This window comes from Hydra viridissima, unplaced genomic scaffold (assembly GCF_058129835.1).
Source record: "Hydra viridissima isolate aposymbiotic clone 2 unplaced genomic scaffold, HvirCarnegie_v1 scaffold_16, whole genome shotgun sequence".
Taxonomy (NCBI): domain Eukaryota; kingdom Metazoa; phylum Cnidaria; class Hydrozoa; order Anthoathecata; family Hydridae; genus Hydra; species Hydra viridissima.
Window position 1 is genome coordinate 4,035,011 of NW_028324315.1, and position 23,057 is coordinate 4,058,067.

Sequence of the window (23,057 nt, forward strand, 5' to 3'; positions counted from 1 at the left end):
CCACATTGAAGAAACAATTCTCCAACACAGTGACGAAAACGGCAACTATAACATTCTAGCTACTAAAATAAACGAACAAAAAATTCTAATAATTAACATCTACGCCACCTCTGGTCATAACAAACAGCAACAAAACAACAGAAAGACCATTTTTGAAAAAATAACAAAAAAACTAGAAAACGTTGATTTAGAGGATTTTTTAATTATCTGCGGAGGAGACTTTAACATGGTTCTGAATGAGATTGATAGATATCCGAAAATATACAGAAAAACATGCAGCTCATCACAGAGCCTAAAAAGTCTATTAAATAATCTTGAGATCGAAGACATGTGGCGGACTTTTAACACCAACAAAGAAGAGTTTACGTATAAATCTACAAATAACATAACGCATGCTAGATTAGATAGACTCTACATAAGCAAAAGCGCAAGACAGTATACGAAAACTAAACATGTTCCCGCTACTTTTTCGGATCACTACAACGCTATAACCGCTGAAATCAAACTGAATAAGGTCAAACTAGGTAAAGAAATGTGGATACTAAATAACAAACACCTCAAAAACATAAATTACCAGACTCAGATTAAAAACCTCCTTCTAGGACAAATTAACTTAAAACCTTCTTTCGAAAAGCCCACCGACTGGTGGGAAACCCTCAAAACGGCAATTAAGAGCCATACAAAAACATTTAGCAAACTGGAGGCAAAGAAAAAAAGGAAAGAAGAATATAAACTGAGAAAAAAACTTAAAAACGCTCAAAAAAAGATACATAAAAACCCGCACATGATAATCCTTTGCAGAGAACTTAAAAACAAAATAGAAAACTTCGAAATTCACAGAGCAGTAGGAGCCGCGATCCGTGCTAAAATAAAATTGAGACTCCAAGGTGAAAAGTGCAATAAATATTTCCTAAACCTCGAAAAAAACAAACTCGCTCGAACCGTGGTAACAGAAATAAACACAAGCGCCGGAGAGACTAAAACTCACACTGACGAAATTATGACGGAATTCGAGCGCTTCTACGAAAACCTCTACAACACCGAGGAGAGAGACCTTCAAAGTCAAAAATATCTATTCCAAAACACGGAGATCAAAAAAATCTCCGAAAATCACAAAAGAAATCTCGGAAAACCTATTGAACTCCTCGAAATAAAAAAAGCCATCACAGAACTTGACAACAACAAGTCTCCAGGATCCGACGGCCTGACTGCCGAATTCTACAAAAGCGGTTTCACCCTCCTGGGGGAAAGCATGACAACGCTCTACAACTACATCCTAAAGAGCGGCGAAATGACTCAAACTCAAAAAGAAGCGGTGATTGTCTGCCTATACAAAAAGGGAAACAAAAAAGATATTAACAACTGGAGACCGATATTCCTGCTAAACACTGACTATAAAATCTTGACAAAAATAATAGCAAACAGACTAAAACACGCTCTTCCACAGATCATAGACGAATGCCAAACGGCCTGCATTCCCAAAAGGACCGTTTACTCAAACCTCAGCTATACGAGGGATATCATCAAAATAGCTAACGAAAAGAAAATGGATGCCTCAATAATCTCTATTGATCAGGTGAAGGCCTTTGACAGAGTGGACCGCATATTTTTATACGACAGCCTTCAGTTTTTTGGCTTTAACGTTTGTTTTATAAATTTTATAAAAACGATATATTACGACATTTCCGCGCGCGTGAAAATAAACGGTTTTCTATCGAAAAATATCAAAATACTTAGAGGCGTAAGACAAGGTTGTCCCCTTTCAATGATGCTATACAACATTCAGGCGGAAATTTTTGCGGGATACATTAGAAACAACAACAAAATAAAAGGAATAACGATAAACAAGAACGAAACGAAAATACTACAATACGCCGACGACACAAACTTCTACCTGACCGGCGACGAATCCATAATCGAACTCGGAAACGCTCTCGAAATCAATCGCAAAGCTACTGGAGCAAAATTGAACCTCCAGAAATGCCAAGGGATCTGGTTGGGCAGCAACATAACCAAGAACAAACAGAGATACCTAGGTTTCGAGTGGGAAAGTCCGGAATTCAAGAGCCTCGGAATCCTCTTTTCCAACAACGAAAACTTCAGTACGAACAAACAGTGGAAAGAAGAAATAGCAAAAGCGCGAGATAAAATGAATAAGTGGTCAAAAATTAGGCTTTCTTTCAAGGGCAAAGCGCTGGTCGTGAACCAGTTGCTGCTTGCCGGTCTATGGCATCTTGCCTACACAATACCTCTACCTTCAGAACAGCTTATTAAACAACTCGAAAACGATGTTCAAAACTACTTATGGGACAACAAAAACATCCAAACAAGCAAAAACGTCTCTAAACTTCCCATCAGAAAAGGCGGGCTAAAAATTATAAATATAAAAGAGAAACTGAAATCAATTCAAACAAGCTGGATATCGAAATTTTTTAACAGCGAACTGTCGGGACCATGGCGCGACACAGCGGAGTTTGTCCTGAACGAATACCGGAAGGCGGAGCAAGGAAACCTTGTCTTTCTGACTTCCCACTCCAATGCTAGCCTCAAAACCTTACCTCCCTACTATAGACAGATGATTAAAAACTGGACCGAAATGACAAAAACCGAAACGCACAAAACCCTCACAATCGAACAAATCCTCCGCCAACCTATCTTCTTCAACCCGCATATAACCAAATCTAACAACACACTGAAACCGACCGACAATACAAAACGAAACAACATAGTGAAAATAGCCGACATTGCTAGAGTCTTCCGACCGGGGTTCCTCAAACACGAACTCCTCAACATAAACAAAAACGAAATAAAAAACATCATAATTTCCCTCCCGCCGCAATGGAGATTCAAAATTGTAAACGAGAGCCAAAATTACGACCATAACAAAGCCAACCTTACTATAACGGTGACACCAAACCTCACAATAAACATCCAAGAACTAACCCCAAAAAGTATATACAAAATCAGAATTGAAAAAGAAAACGCCAAAACTAAAACCCATTACCTGAAATGGAACAAAATCTTTAGGAACAGCATGCTCCATACCACCGAGACTGAATGGGAAAACCTATTTGATACTATACACAAAAGACGAAATAACAACAAAGCGAACGAAATTAAATACAAAGCGATCCACTTCGCTCTGCCCACAAACGCTATTTTTAAGAAAAGAGGGTACGCCGCTGACGACCTATGCCCGCAATGCATGAAAGCACCCGAAAACTTGTCCCACATGTTGTATAGTTGCGAAAAGGCGCAACCTTTAATCAAATACAGCGTTACTCTTCTAAACATCATATATCCTAGCAATGAGCGCTTTAAAAATACCTTTAAACTTTTTCTTTTTGGTCCTAACCACAAGGCGTATAATTACTATATTGGAAACATTATATTTGATGAACTACTATTTGGAATATATTGTAATAGAATGAGGGCCTTCCATGAGCGGACAACATACTCGAGGGAGCGCCTACTCAGGGAATTCGAAAGTAAAATTAAAAATCTAAATAATACTGAATATGAAATAGCTAAAGAGAACAATTCCTTAGTAGACCTTTGAAACGAAACCAAAAATATTTGGAATGAGAGAGGAAAATTAGATCTCAAACTCAATATTAGTCGCTTTTTGAGATAATTTAACTTACTCTTATTTGTTGAAACCTTTTTAAAATTTTTTTTCATTTCAACTTTTTATTTTTTATTTTTTATTATTTTTTTTTTTTTATTTTTTATTTTGGCCTCACTTATGTTTATACTATGTTTTGGGCCTCTTTCTGTTCGCTGTCATGGTGGCCACGAGTATATTTTCTACTTTATTTTTTGCGCTTTGTTAACGGCAACTCGTGTAAATCATGACTAGGGTCCGCAAGGCAATTAGCTGGAGGACCCGAAATAAAAATCACAATACCTGATCAACATGGGGCTTTTTCCAGGGTGAGGCTCTTGCATTGCACTTCGCCTGGGCTGACCCCTGCGATTACCGCTAACGTCGGTAACTCGACCGTACAATTTCTGGTAGTGGGGGCCTGCGTTCGCGCTCGCCCCCTTTAAAGATGCAAAAAAAAAAACCCTCACTCAGCCCTATATGAGTTACTGGACGTAAACGGGTATTTGAGAAAAGGTATATTTTATGTGTATTTATATGTTATGTATATATCCTCGAGTGAAGATTTGTCAGTGAGAAGGTAAACAAAGCCTCCTAAAAGTGTAAACACATTTTATTTCGTTCAAAAGTTCTTTGTTGTTGTTTTGTTTTTTTTTTTTTCTTATAAAATCAATGAAAATCTAGTCGCAAACAGTAAGCGTGATCAAACGGCTGCAACACCAGAAATCATACAATGTGTGGCTGTAATAAAAAACAATAATGGTAACAATTGTTGAAAGAAAAAAAAATAGTCGTAATAATAAAATTATGATAATAATAGTAAGATTGAAAATAATAACAATCGTAATAATGGTAATAAAAGATGATGATAGCAATAACAGACTAATAATAATACCAACAGCAATGATAATAACGATAATAACAATAGTAATAATCATAAAAAATAAGTAATGGCAATAATAAACTAACAGTAATGATAGTAACAACAATAGTAACAATTTCCATCCATTTTTGTATATTTCATATTGGATTCTGGTATATTTTTTGACTTGTAGTTTATGACTTGAAAACAGCTATTATTGCATGTTTGGATCAGTTGCAGCAAGTCTACAAATCAACTTCGCGTAAGTTTCCAATGCCTTAACAATAATCTTTGAACAGGTGTGTAGCTATGAAATTAGCCTTTGGTATTGTTTAGATTGCCGTTTTGGAACGATTGCAACATAGCCTGAATGTTTGGCAACACACCGCTGCTCGCGATTGTAACACCAAACAACAGCTTGTTTAACTTCTTCGTCGTTGCGAACAGCTAGCTGCAAACGACGAGGAATGATCCTGGCTCTCTGGTTATCGCGTGCAGCATTACCAGCTTGCTCTAAGATTTTCGGCGGAGAGGTTTTCAAAAACTCCAGCTAAGTAGATGGTGCGCCTAAACCGATGAGATTAGACACGACCAACAGGAAACTGAAGAAAGCCACTCTTAGCCTTAGCTTTTCCTCCTTTTCCACGTGCTAACATTTTGTTTTCTACTGAAAACAGACTGACAGACTAGAGATCTCGTGCGGCTTTTTGTTAAACAGAAAAGAGTTTTTTAACCAATAGTAAAAAAGAAATAAACAATGCTCAAATGACGTAATCTTTTAAAAACCAATAGAAGTGCGTAGAACGGAAAAGTTATCAAGTTGGAAACCACAAATCTACTTTAAATTAAATCCAGTTGCAATGCAATGAAAACAAAGAAGAAAAAATTTTCACTGCTAAGCTCGTCGAAATGATCTGACGCACCAAAAGCCGGAGGAAAACAAGCGCCAAAGGTGGCAAAAAAAGGCGAGAAGCGCGCTGGTAAGAAAGGCGGAAAAGTCGCTGGAACTGGTGACAAGAAGCGCAAGAGAAAGAGACGAGAGTCTTATGCCACACAAATTTTAAAAACATTATACGCATTAGAAAATGGGTTCAAATGAAAATATCTGTTGCAATCGTTATATTTTATGGAGCAAACATCGCCGAGAACAAATTAGCTGCTAAAATAAAATACTCGAGTTGTTCTAATCCGTTTTAGTCTATGAACAACTGAAAACCTATTTGTTTTTTGTTGTTGTTGTTTTTTTGTTTGACTTGTTTTTTTTCTTCATTTTTTTTTTTTTTCTTTTTTAGAAACGAAAACTATAAGAACTCTATTCCTGCAAAAAAAAAAAAAAAAAAAAAATCAAATTTTAGCAAATTACTATTGGCTCCTAGTATTGTTTGTTTGTCACCATGTTTGTGTGCGTCAAGAATGTATAAATTGCATTCAGAATTGTCAATCAAACCAGAGTCCGATTTTTCTTTTTCATTTCTTCGTTGATGATTATAGAAAGACAAACAGCAGCACATTTCTTCCTTCCAGGCGTTGTATACTTATTTAATTATATTCTTATTGGCGCTTACAAGACAGTTAATGTAGTGTTGTGGTAAATTTTAGAACTATTAAGCATTAATTGGATAGTTACGAAATAACGAATGTTGTTAATGCTGGTAAGAAAATACTAATAACGAGGAAGTTGATGCAATGTGCTACCGTTAGTAACCATAATTTGATCACAAATGGAAAAGAAAGAAAACAAAACAAAAAACTGTTTGAATAATTTCTTTTGAATAACGAATGTTTTTCTTTAGGAAGGTTGCAGAAAATAAAAGATTGAGAGAGCTTAACTACTTCTTGATTAGAATATGATCATTTTATGTGCAACTGAGGCAGAACATGGTTTTTACAAATCATTATTCAAATTTAATCATTAGATCTTGCTAAAATTTTTGTTTTTTTGTCATTAAATGCAAAAAATCTAACTTCTGCTTTTTTTTAAAAAAGAATCACACAAAGGCTTTGGCACTAGTATGAAACCGCAAGCTCTAAGATATCTAAAAGCATGCAGTATCTTCCGACCATTCGCTGGGCACGGAAAAAACACATACTACAATTTAGTCACTGTGTATTAAGGGTATCGAATTATTAGTAATATTGTATTCACGTAGTGGATAGTATTCACGTCGCATATAGTATTCACGTAGTGGATATTTGGTGGTGTGATAGTGGTATGGCAACATACGCAAATGTAGCAAAGACCGTAGAAGCTGTCAACGAACGTGTCGTTGAATTTCGAATCCGAATGGATCCTGCGAGGGCTACTAACCCTCGATATATATCGGAGAAAGCTAAAGAACTAAGCGAGAAAATTTCTACCAAAATTGGCAGATCGAAAATCGAAAATCTGACTTATCACCGCGAAGGTCGATGGATCGCTGTCCTAAAGACGGTTCAAGACGCAAACGCACTCTCCCTAGCAGAGCTTGAAATATCCGAATGCGAACGTGCGGTCACATTCAAACGAAGAGAGGACTTCGGTTTCCTCATAACTATCAAATGTGATCCGGTCACAACTGATGAGGATCTTGCTGAAAAACTTTCTCCATTCGTAGAAGAAATATTAAGTATCAAGCATGCTACATACGACTTCGACCGTTCCATCGAGGACGGTCGTAGACTATTCAGAGTTAAACTGTGCAAGCCTGTTGCTGATATTCCGCATCAAATCGAGATTAACGGAGAACGGATTGCTCTTCATTTCGCTGGCAAGGAGTTCTTGTGTAGGATGTGTGGGGGTATGCATATCCCAAGGGAAAGGTGTAAACCTCTCCCCGTCCAAACAGCTGCAACAAAAGTCCAATCTCAAGAAACCAAAATCCCAGCAACAACCCCAGCAACTGCGAAACCCGTCGAACCGAGAGGAACGGTCGTAGACAGCGTTTACAAAAAGAAAAACACCAACAAAACCAAGTTCGTCGTGTTAGACGATGATCAAATCGATGTTAGCCTACCAGAACACGTAAAAGAAAAAATTAGAGAAACACAAAGAAAAAACGAAGCGGCGTTCGAAGAAGCACGCAAAAAAGAGCAGCTAGAACAACAAGAAAAAATGAAAGAGAGTGGGAAGAAAATCGAACCCCCGGTCCCAAGCACTACAAAGAGGCACCCGACAGAAAATCTTATAATCGTTGAAGAAGAGGAAGCGACAACAAAAGAAGACGGAGAAGCCACGGAGTCCGATGAAGACGAAGAGCAAGATACTCAGAAACAACGACCAGAGAGGAAGCGAACGCATCCGCAGACGCCTAGAAAAGAATTGATCGGACAGATGGAGCGTAAACCAAAAACCGCAAAGCCGAAATGGGCTACGTAGCCGATTCAGTAACTATCCCAAGAAAGAGCGTTTATGCGAAGACCTGGTATGAGTTTTCACTCTATTTTTATTGTCTTGATTCTTTGCTTAGCTTTTAGTTTATGCGAAGTTTTTATTTTATTTTTTTACGAACGCATAATGGCTACCTGTTTGAGGCCTTCATCTGATCAAAGGCTGCGCGCTTGCTTTTGCTAAAAAAAAAAAAAAAAAAAAAAAAAAAAAAAAAAAAATCACTTTCTTTACGTCCAACGTCCAAGGACTGAAGGACAACGCTAAAAGACTAACTTTATTAAATTATTATCGGAACGAAGGTCACGATTTTTATCTGCTCCAGGAGACCCATATCAACGAAAACGAATACTTCCTTATCCAAAACAGATGGGAAGGCGACGTTTTCCTTTCACCCGGCGCGAATAGAACGCGCGGTACAGCGATACTCTGCAGACAGCGAAACGTACAAACGCTCTTTAAAGGCTGCGACGCGCGCGGTAACTACAACTACATAGCGCTAAAACTGAAAGATCAAAGATACCTCATAATTAGCCTGTACGCGACCTCTGGAGCGTCCCTAGAAGCGCAAAACGCGAGAACCAACCTATATAGAAATCTCAAAACAGATCTAGAAAATAAAAACTTGGACGATTTTATCGTTGTTATGGGTGGAGACTTTAACTCGACTCTGTCCGAAACAGACAGACACCCAGAAGTATATAGAAATCCGTGTACCTCTAACAACGCGCTAAAAAGTCTCTTAAACTCTCTGGATATAGAAGACACTTGGCGCACTTTTAATCCGCAAAAGCGAGAATTCACATACGCGGCCACAAACGGTGTGTCCCACTCGAGAATCGACCGAATCTACGTGAGCAAATGTCAAAGGCAAAATATCAACACCTTTCTTGAACCCACTATTCTAACTGACCACTATAAAGCCCAAATACTAGAAATAAAATCAAACGCTCTAAAAATAGGCAAGGGGACGTGGATCCTAAACAGCTCCATCCTCAACAACGCTGAGTACAGAGGCCTTGTAGAGACGGTCTGGAACGAATGGGACAAACAAAAACACACCTTCGCTAACACCAAAGATTGGTGGGAAGCGGGCAAAGCGAAACTAAAAATAGTTTCTAGATCCTTTAGCAAAAAACAAAACCAAATAAAAAACAAAAAACATTACAAACTCAAAAAACTCTTGAAAAACGCGGCAAAGAAAATGCACCTAAACAACAACATGAAAATCTTACACAGCGAAGTAAAACGAAAATTAGAACAAATAGAGCGAGAAAAGGCAAGAGGAGCGGCAATAAGGGCGCGCATCGAGTGGCGACTCGAAGGTGAACAGTGCACCAAGTTCTTCTTCGATCTAGAAAAACAAAAAATGTCAAAACAACTCATCACTGAGATCGATTCCCCGAACGGCGCCACTAAAAATGATACCGCAAGCATAACTAAAGAATTCAAAAACTTTTATGAAAAACTATACAAAAAAAAACTCAACGATAATAAAGCGCAAGACTTTTTGTTCCAAAACGCGGAAGTAAAACGGGTGACGCGAGAGGAAAGCGACTTTCTGTCAAAAACAATAACAACAAACGAGGTAAAAAAAGCGATCTCAGGGATGAAAAATAACAAATCTCCTGGCTCCGACGGTCTAACTGTAAATTTCTATAAATCATTTGTGAAATTGATCAGCAAAGACCTGGCAGACACACTAAACAACGTCTTTAGCACAAAGGAAATGACCGCAACCCAAAAGGAAGCGATTATTTCCTGCATTTACAAAAAAGGAGACAAAAAAGATATAAGAAATTGGCGACCCATTTCACTTACAAACGTTGATTATAAAATCTTAACCAAAATACTAGCTATGAGATTTCGAGATATACTCCCTAAAATGATACACGCAAACCAAACTGCGTGCATAAAAAACAGAACAATAAACAACAACCTGAGCTTCACAAGAGACGTTATTGACATAGCCAACGCGGAAAAATTGGACGCGTGCATTCTGTCCATTGATCAGGTTAAAGCCTTCGACAGAGTAGACAGAGAGTTCCTTTTTAAAAGTCTTCGGCACTTCGGTTTTGAAGAACCTTTTGTATCTCAAATCCAAACTCTATATAACGGCATAAACGCCAAAGTGAAAATAAACGGAAATCTCTCTGAAAAAATCGAAATAGAAAGAGGCGTAAGGCAAGGTTGCCCTTTATCGATGATTCTATACATCATTCAAGCGGAGATCTTTTCTTCATACATAAGACAAAACAATGCAATAAAAGGAATAAAAATAGAAAACAAAGAAACAAAGATACAACAATACGCGGATGATACAAACTTTTATTTAATCGGTGATAACTCCATAAAAAACGTTGGCGAAACGCTCAAAATTAACAACAGAGCAACAGGTGCCAAAATCAACCTGGCCAAATGCCAAGGCATATGGCTAGGCAAAAACAGGCTGGAGGACAAAGAACAATTCCTCAATTTCAACTGGGCAAACAACTCCTTTGACAGCCTGGGCATAACCTTTTCTAACTCTGGGATTTTTTATTATAAAACAAACTGGGATAAAAATGTAAAAAAAATGGAAAAAACAATGAGCCAGTGGGGCAGGCGCAAACTTTCGCTTAAGGGCAGAACTTTAATACTAAACACAATGGTAGTGCCTAAGATCACGCACCTCGCTTTTGTAGTGCCCCTGCCAAACGCCGCGCAACTAAAAAAAATAGAAACAACCATTAGCAATTTTCTCTGGGGCGAAAACAAACCCAGACTAAGCAGAGCGCTCTGCCAACAAAAAATCAAAAAAGGTGGTCTGGGACAAACAAACATCACAGCAAAACTAAAAGCAACTCAAACACACTGGACGGCTAAACTTTACAACAGGGAACAGAAAGGACCGTGGAAAGACGCCATGCACCACATTCTAAATAAACACAGACACGCTCAACAAAACAAACACACGCTACAAACAGTACTAACTCATACTAACAAACTTCCACCGTTTTACAAACAATTCTTGAAAAACTGGGACGAACTCAAACAAAATGACAAAGACACGATACTTGACATTGAGGAGATACTGAACCAACCATTATTTTACAACCCACACATAAAGACGACTAAAACACCATACCTAACACCGAACGAAAAACACTTAAGAAACGACATCAAACTGATAGGGGACATTACAAAAACCTTTCAACCGGGATTCTTGCACCACATAACACTCGACATACACGAAACGGAACTACAAGAACTGACCGACGCCATCCCGACTAACTGGAGAAACAAAATACTGAACGACTACCAGAAATACGATTACCGCAACGCACCCAACTATCTCCTCAAACGTAAACCGAAATACGACTACAAAAACTTAACAATACAGACCCTATATCGCCTTTTTGAACCGAAATATAAAAACTGGCCTCATACCTACAAAAAAAGCATGATTGGAATAACAGAAAAAGAATGGGAAAACCTATTTATAAAAATACACAAAAGAAAAACTAACAATAAAGCTAGCGAAGTTCTCTTTAAAGCGATACACTTTCTAATCCCCAACAACGCTGCAATGCATGCAAAAAATTTAAGGCGAGACTCAAAATGCCCGCTATGCCTAAAACCGAACGAAACAATTGCGCATATGATGTATAGTTGCGAAAAAGCGCAACCTATTATATTATACACTCTCGATATTCTCGATCAACTATATCCGGATAAGTATCCCCATGAGAACTCTCTTAAGTTTTTATTTTTTGGTTACAGCGCGCAGGCGGGCGATAAAGAGTTCGGCAATATAATTTTAGAAACTCTTATCAACGAACTATATTTTAATAGAATGCAAGCTCATCATAATAAAAACTCTATCTCAGTTCAAACAATTCTTAAACAATACGAAGGCAAAATTAAAAATCTACTATACCAAGAATACGAAATAATAAAATCTCAAAATACACTAACTAAATATAGAGAAGAGATAAGAAATATTTTTAAAAACGGATGCTTAAATCTAGTAGCAAACACACAGCAATATCTAAACTTGCAGTAATGTCTTTCTTTTTCCCATTGGTACGAACCATTTGTGTTTATTTTAGCATTTATTTTTTAACGGTTTTTATTTTTTTACGAGTCCTTAGGACACATTTATGTTTATTTTTTAGTTTTTAGTTTTTTTATATTTTTTATTTTCACGGCACGTCAGTAAGGCAAGTAGCCGGATGACGGAAAAAACTACAATACTAGTCACTGTGTATTAAGGTATTGCATCGGAGAATAGTAGATTATTAAAACAGTTATTTTTATAACTATCTGGCTTATTTGCTATTTGGTGGTGGACATTGATTATTGGCTTACTTATTTAGTTGGCTATTATTTTCTTTATGGCTACCGCAAGTATGGAAGTTGATGTTTCTTCAGCACCATTGAGTTATGCTCGTGCTTTAGAATCGAATAACTCTAACCCATCTACCAAGCCGACAAGAGTCTCGCTTGGTATCTTTAACAGCCGTACATTTGCTAGCGAAAATTCGCTTGTACTTACTTGCAGCTATGGCGATCTGAACTGCAGTGTTCCTGAATTTCTTTCTGCTCTAAAGGAGAAAAATCTTCTTTCCTCTGTTTGGGGTGTCACTAGACACTATTCAAACAAACATTTCGAGTTTGCCCTCCACAATTCAGACTGTCTTGCTGCTTTTCTAAACACAGAGGTCATAGTTAAAGGTTGTGTTCTCCGCTTCAAACAAAAAATTGTTCCCAAGGTACATGTTCTAATTCAAAATATTCCTATCGGCTTCCTAAAAAACGGGAACTCTAGTGCCATCGCTCTACTTGCAGAACATTTATCCAAAGGTAGGGGAAAAGTTGACTCCTACTACTGTCAAAAAGTCAATGTCGAAGGAGAGGACATTTGCACAGGAAACGTTATTGTAGTGATATCCGATTGGAAAAACCCAGCGCAAAACCCTCTGCCTAGATACGAAAATGTGGACGGGTTGACTCTGCGTTACAGACACAGAGGCCAACCTGAACATCGTCAGCAACCTCAGACAAACACTTCCAAAACACCATCATCAGAGGAAGAAAGAAAAGTCGAAAAAACCATGAGTGAGGAAAAGGAGTCGATAGACACCCCTATGACCTCTGAAGAAAACGAAAATCAAAACACTGAAGTTTATGTCTCTAGACCTTTTCTAACCCGAAAAAGGCATGGGGGAAGGAAAGAAAAGAGGAGCCCCAAAAAAACAATCCAAAAAAATGTAAATATCATCGGTATCTCTGAAAACAAAAAAGATAACACAAACATTGATGACACCAGTCTTTCCACTGAATTTGACAGCGCTATCGGTACCTCAGACCAACTTTGTGAAGAGGAGGCCGATCTTAGTTTCGAAGAAGAAGAAGACTATAACCCTCCAAAATGAGTGGAAAAAATCCAGTGAGTCTCTTCTTTTTCCTTTTTGTTTCCTTACATCCTTTTTATCTAAATCTGATCTTTATTTTTCCTTCTAGTACTATTTTATTATCCAGCTTTAGTTATGCCTTTCAAAATTATAAACATCATATTAAAAAGTATTTAAATTTTTATCATGTAATCGAAAATTTTCTTCTCACCACATTGACGCATTTTGTTGAAAACAATATGCGTCAGGTGCAGATTGAAACCATGCGCAAGGTGCGTAAGTTATTACCATTTTTGTTTATCATGATAAAAAGAAAAGAACTCTATAAATTTTTCTCAGAATATTTTTTAACACGCAGAAAAGTGCGTAAAGCGCAAACTGGTCCTCTCCACCATGGCGCTTAATATTTTAACATGCAACATACGCGGGTTGAACAACCCGACAAAACGCACCAAAATTTTCGGGTTTCTCCAAAATTCCTCCTATGATCTTATCCTCCTTCAGGAAACGGGCTCCGGACCCACCACAGCAAAACAGTGGAGTGACGAATGGTCGGGTGCGTCCATCTGGAACTCGGGTCCCAGCAGCTCGAGTTGTGGGGTGGCTATCCTCTGCAAGCCCAATATTGAACTAAACGAACTAAAAAGGGATAACCATGGTAGAATATTAAGTGCCATAATTTGCTTTGAAAAACACGACATGCATATCATCAACGTATACGCACCGAACATCCCAAGCGACCGTTACGTTTTTTTTGACGGACTGCATGACTATTCACAAAACACAGGACTCCCCATCATATTAGCAGGCGACTTTAATATGGTGGAAAACGTTACGCTAGACACACAAGACTCTAACTACGCAAACTATCACACCACCGGAACAGTACAACTGGATAACTTCAAAAACCGCTACAAACTAACAGACGTATGGCGAGCGAAACACAAGGACAAACGGGCTTACACTTGGACAAACAATAACGTCAAATGCAGACTGGACAGAATTTACTGCCGACACGACGACGCGACAAGAGCGACGCGCACAGACATATTGACAAACACTTTCTCCGATCACGACTTCATGACAACCACGCTCCATTTTAAAACGGTAAGGAGAGGACCAGGGTACTGGAAGCTCAATTGTTCCCTTATTGAAATCGAGGAAGTCAAACAAAACATCAAAACTCTAATTCGCGACCTGCGCGCAAAGAAATCATCCTACTCTTCCACTCTGAGTTGGTGGGATGATTTCAAAGCGCTTATTGCGGCGGAACTGCAAAAGAACGCAGCGCAAGCAGGCCAAACCAAAATACGCGAAATCAGGCGCCTTCAACATCACCTTCACCACCTAGAAAAAAATATTTTAGCGAACGCGGATGAAATCAGCGACACGCGAGAAAAACTTTTTGATTTGCAGTTCCCTGGCGTAAGCGTGCGCACAAAACAGAAACTGCTAGAAGAGGGCGAAAGACCGTCAAATTTTCTTGTCAATCTTGAGAAGTCGCAGCAAAAACATAAGACCATATCCGAAATACGGAAAAGCGACGGATCATTGACAAGTGAGCCTGGTGAAATTCTACACTCCCTCAAAACCTATTATCAAAACCTGTTCACGAGAACAGAACTCTGTGAAAACAGTCAAAACTACGTTCTGGCCCATATCAAGAACGCTCTAAGCGCTGAGGAGAACCAACTACTCAACGAGCGCCTAACGAAACAAGAGCTAAAGGCGGCGCTGAACAGGTTTGAAAACGGAAAGTCACCAGGCTATGACGGTCTTCCGGCCGAGTTCTATAAAACCTTCTGGCAGGATCTGGAAGACGATTTCGAAGAGCTCGCCAACCATATTTTATTCACAGAAAAACAAACCACACCATCCATGAGAAAATCCATCATATCGCTCATTCCAAAACAAGGTGACTTAACAGACCAGAAAAACTGGCGCCCCATTTCCCTCCTTGGCGCGGACTATAAGATAATAACAAAAGCTCTCGCGCTAAGGCTGTCAAAAGTGATGGGAAAAATCATAGAGCCAAACCAAACGTGCGGCATCCCGGGAAGAAACATCTTTTCAAATTTATACCTAGTCCGGGATTTAATAGAATACGCTGAGCTTAAACAAACTCCATGCTTTATCATGTCCATCGACCAAGAAAAGGCTTTTGACAAAGTCGATCGCTCCTTTCTTATCAAAATTCTTGAAAAATACAATTTAGGCAAGAACTTCATCTCGTTCATAACCACTCTATACTCTAACGTCTCAGCATCTATCATCAATGGCGGATTCTTATCACCTTTCTTCCATACAGAGCGCGGTGTCAGGCAGGGCGATCCGCTGTCGCTGCTGTTATACGTTTTCGTCGCGCAAACCCTAGCTCTGCTGGTCAGAGCGGATGACGGCATTCAGGGCTACCCTTTGCCTGGCACATCAAAACCTTTAAAAATCCAACAGTATGCCGACGACTCCCTTCTTTTCGCCAGAAACGGCAAGTCTGTTCAAAATTTCTTCCGGAAGGTAAGTATCTTTCAAAAGCCAGCGGTTCTATTATAAACGCTTCTAAAACGAGAGGTTTGGCTCTGGGCGGTTTCGAACCCGGTTCCGACGCTAGTCTAAAGGACATAGCTTGGACGAACGGGAACGGAATGAAAATTCTGGGAGTCACCTTTCATGCAAAACTATCGCAAACCATAAACTCTAACTGGACAACAACACTAAACAAGATTGAAAAAACATTACACTTTCTGAGACTCCGCCTGGTATCATTGAGAGGAAAAGCCTTGCTTTATAACGCTTTGGGTCTGTCGAAGGTATGGTTTTTGGCAAACACACTCCCCATGCCTAAATGGGTTGAGACACGCCTACACGCCACCATCTTTGACAACCTTTGGCAAAAACAAAATTACAACCCCGTTAAAAGAAGCACTCTTTTCCTCCCTACCAAAAGCGGAGGTCTTGGTATACTCTCACCAAAAGACCAATGTCTCGCGCTACACCTAAAAACTCTGTTTCAACTGAGACAGAGATGCGCTGGAGACACACATGACTGCCATCATCTCTATAAATACTGGCTGGCGAGCTCTTTGACAAAATTCACACACAAACACCCAGACTGGACCTTTCTCAGACAAAACGACTTTCCGAAACACTGGGACGACAAAACGCCACAATACTACAAAACAACAGTACAATACTTGATCGAACACCCATCCATATTTGACATAACTAACAAAACTTGCAAATTCATATACACAGAAATAACAAAAAAAAAAAAGACAGTTGTGACTGCAGAACGCTACTGGACTGGAGTGACGAAAACAAAACTGCCCTGGACATTAATTTGGAAAAGGAACTTTACTTCGCATGCACACGGAACGACCCAAAACATACTTTACAGATTCTTACACAACAGTCTACCGACAGCGACTTTACTAACGAGAAACTCACGGCAACAATCATTCAAAAACAAAAACTGTACAACATGCGGGCGCGTAGAAGACGCGATTCACATCTTCACCCTTTGTCCTCCCTCGGTTGAAATTTGGGAATATTTCAAACACATTTACAAGTTCTTCGTGGCGAGTCGAAGAATAGAACCGGCAAATTCTATTTTTCTTCTCGACATTGCGCATTTGTCGGAGAGGCACCCGGTGTCGCGTTTGCTTCTGACGCTCACTCAGATTATAATGGGTGAGATATGGAGCGGACGCTGCCACGCGGTGCTAAGAAAAGGAAAAGTGGATTCACAAATTATCATCCGAAAAATCGTTAATAAAATTAAAGGTTTAATCAAGATAAAGTATGACCATCACGCTGAAAGAAACACATTAAACATCTTTCGCGATCTTTTTTGTCATATGGACATATTATGTTATCTTGAGAATGAAAAACTAAAAATGTACATATAAACTCACTCAAGCGGAAAATTTAAACCTCAACTCCGTTCATGAAATCTTTTAAATCTAACTCTTTCTGATTAAATTATCTTATTTCAACTTAACTAATAAGGATATGATATGAGAAATCATATCAAAAATTCTTTATCTATATCTTCTCCTATTCTCCCAATCCTAAACGAAAACCATTTACCATATCAAAAACCATGTTCAAAAAAATATTTTTTTTGTTTCTTTTCTCTTTTCTCCTTATCTCTTCTTTCTCTTAACGTTTCTTTTCTTTTAAAAAAAAAAAAAAAGAATTTTCCACTCCAACATCAGACGGAAATATTTATTATGAAGAAAGAAAACCTTGTAAATATAACCTTGTAAATAATATTTATGTATATATATAAAACACGCTGAAAACTGTAAATACTTTTAAAAGCAAATATATAAAAAAAAAAAAAAAAAAAAAAAAAAATGCATCAAAAAAAAAAAAAAAAAAAAAAAATGCATCAAATACTTGCCAATCGTATTTCGTTCATTTCGGGGTTTCGGGAAGGGGAACAATGAAATAAAAAAAAAGCCTACGATCGAATGATCGCGTACACTTTTCATCATTTAACTGACAGGTAAACTGAAGGAGTTACTACGCTCCACGAATTTAGTTTAACTTAGTTACTACGATCTTAGTTTAACAACGGTGTAGTGGTTACGCGCAGTCCTACTAAAGTTTTTGGTGTCGGCCTAGCGTCAAGGAGCCGAAAAGGTGCTTTTGGTTTGTTTCTAATAAAAAAAAAAAAAAAAAAAAAAAAAATGAAAGAAAAGAGTATCTAAGGCAAAACCAAGACAAGTGAGTTTAGAGGAGTTCCATTTAAGTTTTTATCATTTATCAAGAATGCTTTAAGTAACAAAAAGTACTGCGCTACTTATTTTCAATGTTTTCTACCTTATATTTTAAAACTTGAAGCAGTTTAGCCACTACTGTTTTGTACACTTTACTCTCTCAAGTCTTCAAAAATACTTAAAAGTAGTTCCTGATTTAAAAAAAAAAATAATGCTTAGAAATAAATTTGCATTTTTAGGGGTAGTCACAAGAGACTTTCAGAGTCCGTCTTGAGTTCCTGAAATATCTGTATTAAAATCTGCACTACCACTGCTACTACTGCTACTCACAAGAGCATCCCAGTGAGCGAGGAAAAGTGAGGAGTTCTTCTCGCTCGTATCGGTGAGTGAAACAGAAGAAGCATCTTTCTGAGAATTTCTTTAGTTTGTTCACAGCTTTATTTCTTTTACAGTTAAACTGACACAAGGCCAACAAATGAATGGTCAATTAGGGATACTTTTCAATGGACAATCTGTACAAGTCCACTTCTTTAAAACAATCCTTTAGTTTGATGAAAGATACGTGACAATTTTTTTATTTAAATGGCATGTTCAATGCACTTTGAATCAAACCTTTTGTTTGGCTTTTTCATAACATGGCTTTTCAATGTTTTACAGAGTTTCTGTTAAAATTAACCCAGCCTCAGGTAGCAAGTCTAAGCATTGAAAATAAAATATCGAAAGTACTGAATTTTGAGTGTACATATGGTTCTGGGGCAAGGTTGGTTAAGTGTTAAGTTAGGTTAGCATCAGGCTTGGCTCAATTGTGGCTGTAACTTAATTGTAATTAAATGTATTTTCATGAAGTAATTGTTATTGTGTTTTATAAGGTACAGTCACAAGTAATTGTAATGATATGACTTGTAAGTGAATTACAAGTGCAAGTCATTGTAATTCAGTTGCTATTAAAATTTCAAGTAACCCTAATTCAATTACATTTACAATTGAAATTGACCCAAGTCTGCTAGATAATATTTTTAACTTTGTTCTCCATCAATCCTGAGGTTCTATGATTTAAGCAAATACATTTTTAGGCTTGATTTAGGTTGGGCAATATGTAAAAAATGTAATATATTAAAAATTTTTAAAAAAAACTTTGCATTGTTCCATTCACCACACTCTGTGAGTTTGTGAAAAATCGAGATATGATGTGCAAGGCTTTTCATGATTTTCTTCGTTATCTCTCCCATAAATTCATTAGTTGGCCTGACAATCTGCAATTGCTCGATTGCAAAGTTCCCTGCAGTTTTCTGTATGGCTCTGTGGCTATTAGCATGAATAGAAATCAATTTGTTGACATTCCACCTGATTATGATGAAGGCAAGCTATATCTTCCAGTATGGTGCTATCTCTATCAGTCCCATTGTTATCTGTGGTCCAGGACTGAGAGCGCACTGTTTAAATGTCCTAAGGTATTGGCATGACGCATGGATGCATGAATATATGTATCCATGCAAGCATGCATGCATGCATGTATGTATGTATGTATGTATGTATGTATGTATGTATGGAAGTTTGTATGTATGTATGTATGTATGTATGTATGTATGTATGTATGTATGTATGTATGTATGGAAAATTGTATGTAAGTATGTATGCACGTTTGTGTGTATGCATGCATTACTTTTGCTAACATGATGCTGTCAACTGTAATTTAGGGTCATAAGTTTGTCCTTTTCCATTTGTCGTTTGATGTTTTGAGTGTTTTAGGTCACTTTTTTAAATTGTTTTACCTTTTTGTCAGTAAACATTTAAGGAGTTCATTTCTTCCAATAAAATGCTTTGTTTAATTTATATGTAAACTGAAATATTTCAAAAATATTTCTTGCTACTCAGTTTAAAGTCTTAAATTAGTTTACACCGTCCAAATTTTTAAACTTCAACTTTGTTTTTTAGATTTTAGTTTGTGAGAAATTGCTAATTGGGAAAAGTTTGAGGCTAATGACAAACAAATCTTCCTTAGCTCTGCTGTTTTGGTGATGGATTAAAGTACCATCGTTACAACAGATGAAAAGAACATTTAAATACAGAGGTTCTCCAAATGTTTTTTGACAGAAAAAATCTGTTGGGGCGCTAGTATTTTGAGTTGATTTTGGATTGTTCAACTTGGCTTTTGATCGCATTATGCATTTGAATCTGCTGCTGCCCAGTGTTATTTTTAAATCTTGGTTAGTTGGGTTATTTCTGAAAGAAGGTTAAAAAACCCAAATGTTTTAGAATGAAATTGTTGCAGTTTTAGTTTCATACAACGAGCCCATGTTTTCATTGTTCAAACTTACAGTTACTCATCGACTTATTCAAATGCCCGCAAGTTTTTTCGTTCAAAGGGAGGGAGCCAGCACACAAATTCGTTGAAAAGTATCGCTTCTCGGCCTAATGGCTAAGATCAAGTGTAGTATCATCATCCTAACGCCGAAATGTCGGGCACCACTAGGTAATGTAAAAAATCCAATAAGGTGTTGGGCCAAAAAGTCGGGCACCATTATTTAATGGTGTATTAATCCGAATGAGGCTCAGTGTCGAAAAGTCGGGCACCACTTGGTGGTGTAAAAAATCCGATGAGGTGGTCATGGGTGGGATGTCGAAGCTTGGTCATGAGATGCTAAAGTCGGGCAGAGGATCCGCGATTATTTTTAACTCGAGTACGCGGGGGCCTCAAGGTAGATCCGTCAAAGGTTGGGTTTAACATCAGTCGACAAGACGTAAAATGGGGTGACGTAGGCAAGCGCCGAACATCCTCCTGTCCACAGCTGCTAATGGCTGATGAGACGTTAAAGGAAACAAAAAAAAAAAAAAAAACAAAAAAAAAAAAAATAGATCAAGTGTAGTATCTGTTCTTGATTTTTTAGGTCGAGCTAGCTTTTTTAAGTGTTTTTCTTTTAATTATGGATGTCGAAGACGGAGTGAACACCTCGTGTACGATTACCAACACTGCTGATGAACTTTTGAACCGTATGATGTACTGCGCGAAACACCCGGAAAACTTCGAAGATTTGCCGATACAATACAGCGAAAAAAGCGAAACTGACAACTCTGATGAAGACGAGAAGACGAAGAAGAGTAAGACGAACGGGAAGTCAAAGAACCCAACGAGCTACGCACAAGCCGCCTACGCTCCGACCCAGCACGTGGAATACAAAGTTCCACTGAAAAACACGCTTATAAGCCCGCTGCAAACACGAGCGAGTTTAACAGATGTTCTTATAGCAATCGAGGAACGGGATTTAGACAAGGATCTGGATGGAGTGCAACTGATCAGGGGAAACAGCACCCTTGAGGTCGTAATGAAGACAGAGAGTGCGAAAAACAAACTTATTGAAGAAGGACTTAATATTAAGGGACTCCACCATCGCTTTCAAAACTCGACACCTAACAGGATGCCGAGTAGGAGAACAACGGTGTCATTCATCGGGTTTTCCATAGAAGCAAAGAACTACCAGGTCGGAAAAACCCTGGAGGATATGGGTTTTGGCAGACATCTATACACACGACCTGTCATGAAAAAAACACCAACGAAGGGGACGCCCTACTACTCTGGCATCCTTGTGGCAGTCATGGAGGACTTGCGGCCGATGCCCCACTATATTTCTGTGAAGGGGTATAGGGTGAGGGCAATCCACACCGTGCGAATTCCGTCTTGCAAGATGTGTCTTTTGTCATCGTTAGCGCTGAGTGCGACTTTGTTGATTTCTTCGGTGTATATGTCATGTTCATGTGATCGGATAACGTTCATGGTTGCATGCTTTTCTGTCTTATTCATTAAGCAGTCGTAATAATCTTGATGAGTGATGTGTTTATTAACTACGCGTTTTAGAATATTCTCCATGGTTTGTTATTTTTAAAAAACTTTATTCTTTAAAAATTTCACCACAAGGTATTGATAACTTCTTGAAAGTTCACCCCTTCTTGTAATTTTTTCAAGACGTAGAGACACAAGTGTCCACAATAAGAAGTATCACCAAATTGAACTCTCTCGCTGTTATAATAAACCGGACTTTTTAAATAATCAATGAGCTCTACAAGAGGAGGTTGAGCATAAGAGTCAAAACTGTATTTCTTATCACCGTCTTTATACCAACACACCCAATGAAATCCATCTGTGCTTGAATCTCCCGTATTCACGATTCCACATTCTTTTTTCATTGTCTTTTCTGGCAATTCATCCCTGACAAACACGCCTTGAAAGTTTTTTAATTTTAACTGTTTAGCAGCCTTTATCAATTGAAAGTTAGTTAAAGCTTCATTAGGTAAAACAATTCCTTCTACATCAATCCATTGAAAGTCGATCATTTTTTTTAATTTCTTAAAAAGTTTATCCGAATTTTTTAACAAGCGATTTTCATAGAATAGCACCTAAAAAGGGTATGCTTGAGAAGGGTGAGTTTGGACCGAGTAATAATCCAGCTCCAGCAGATTGATAGCCTTTTCCAGTTTTAATGAAGAGTCCATCACCGTAAACATTTTTAGTCCATGGGGTGATAAACAATCCTTCTCCACCTAAAGTTTTTATCTTCATTCCTTTCCCATTTTTGCTCATGTAAAAAAGACCTCTTCCTGCAATTTTATCAACCATAGCAGAGCCAGCAGAAGAACCTACACCTGCTAACAATCCGGTGGCGAGAGCAGGAACTACTCTTGTAGCAATAGTGCTGCCTAACATACCTAGTAACGGTAGAAGAGCTCCGATGAATCCTCCTTCTATTTTCGAGTTGTATGCAATTTGTCTTTTGCTTAATTTGAGTGTAACACCTTTTCCAGCTTCATATGCTTTTCTAATTTTGTTTAATTGCGCATTAGTGATAGCGAGAACATGTTTACCGTTCAAGTCTTGATGAGAAAGCTTAATGCTAGTATCGGTTTTATCATGCATAGCTTTTTTAATTTTATCAGATTGACTCTGTGAGATGTTAATTTTGATGTTTTGATAATTACTCATTTTTTATGTATTAAAAATTATTTATTTCACTTCTCGAATATGATATCGTATTGCAATATCCTCTCCACGAAAATCAACCAAATCTCCATTCTGATCAATGATGCGAGTAACCATTGTTGAAATTTCAAACAGTTT

At 38.0% G+C, this 23,057-nt stretch overlaps 4 protein-coding genes and 1 pseudogene across 9 annotated transcripts in view; all 5 read left to right on the forward strand.

The window, feature by feature from the left end:
* Window positions 1–23,057, forward strand: part of LOC145199530 (uncharacterized) — a 300,653-nt gene that overhangs the window by 31,582 nt on the left and 246,014 nt on the right. The gene's annotated exons all lie outside the window — the stretch shown is intronic.
* On the forward strand, window positions 3,870–4,046 carry LOC145198509 (U1 spliceosomal RNA; annotated as a pseudogene).
* LOC149877590 (uncharacterized) overlaps window positions 6,535–23,057 on the forward strand; it is a 375,375-nt gene continuing 358,852 nt past the window's right edge. Inside the window, exon 1 of the mRNA XM_090073792.1 lies at window positions 6,535–6,582. The gene's annotated coding sequence lies outside the window, so the exon portion shown is untranslated. The remainder of the gene's footprint in view (window positions 6,583–23,057) is intronic.
* LOC149877591 (uncharacterized) overlaps window positions 6,542–23,057 on the forward strand; it is a 127,978-nt gene continuing 111,462 nt past the window's right edge. Inside the window, exon 1 of one of the 2 annotated variants that reach the window (XM_090073797.1) lies at window positions 6,542–6,579. The gene's annotated coding sequence lies outside the window, so the exon portion shown is untranslated. The remainder of the gene's footprint in view (window positions 6,580–23,057) is intronic. The other variant, XM_090073796.1, reaches the window with a different exon arrangement.
* On the forward strand, window positions 6,679–7,821 carry LOC149877592 (uncharacterized). The gene has a single exon (XM_090074239.1). The coding sequence runs from the start codon at window positions 6,679–6,681 to the stop codon at window positions 7,819–7,821; it is 1,143 nt and encodes a 380-aa protein (XP_089930365.1).

Bases quoted from the DNA above. Each gene is read 5' to 3' on its own strand.
- LOC149877592 (XM_090074239.1), top strand. From the start codon at position 6,679: ATGGCAACATACGCAAATGTAGCAAAGACCGTAGAAGCTGTCAACGAA.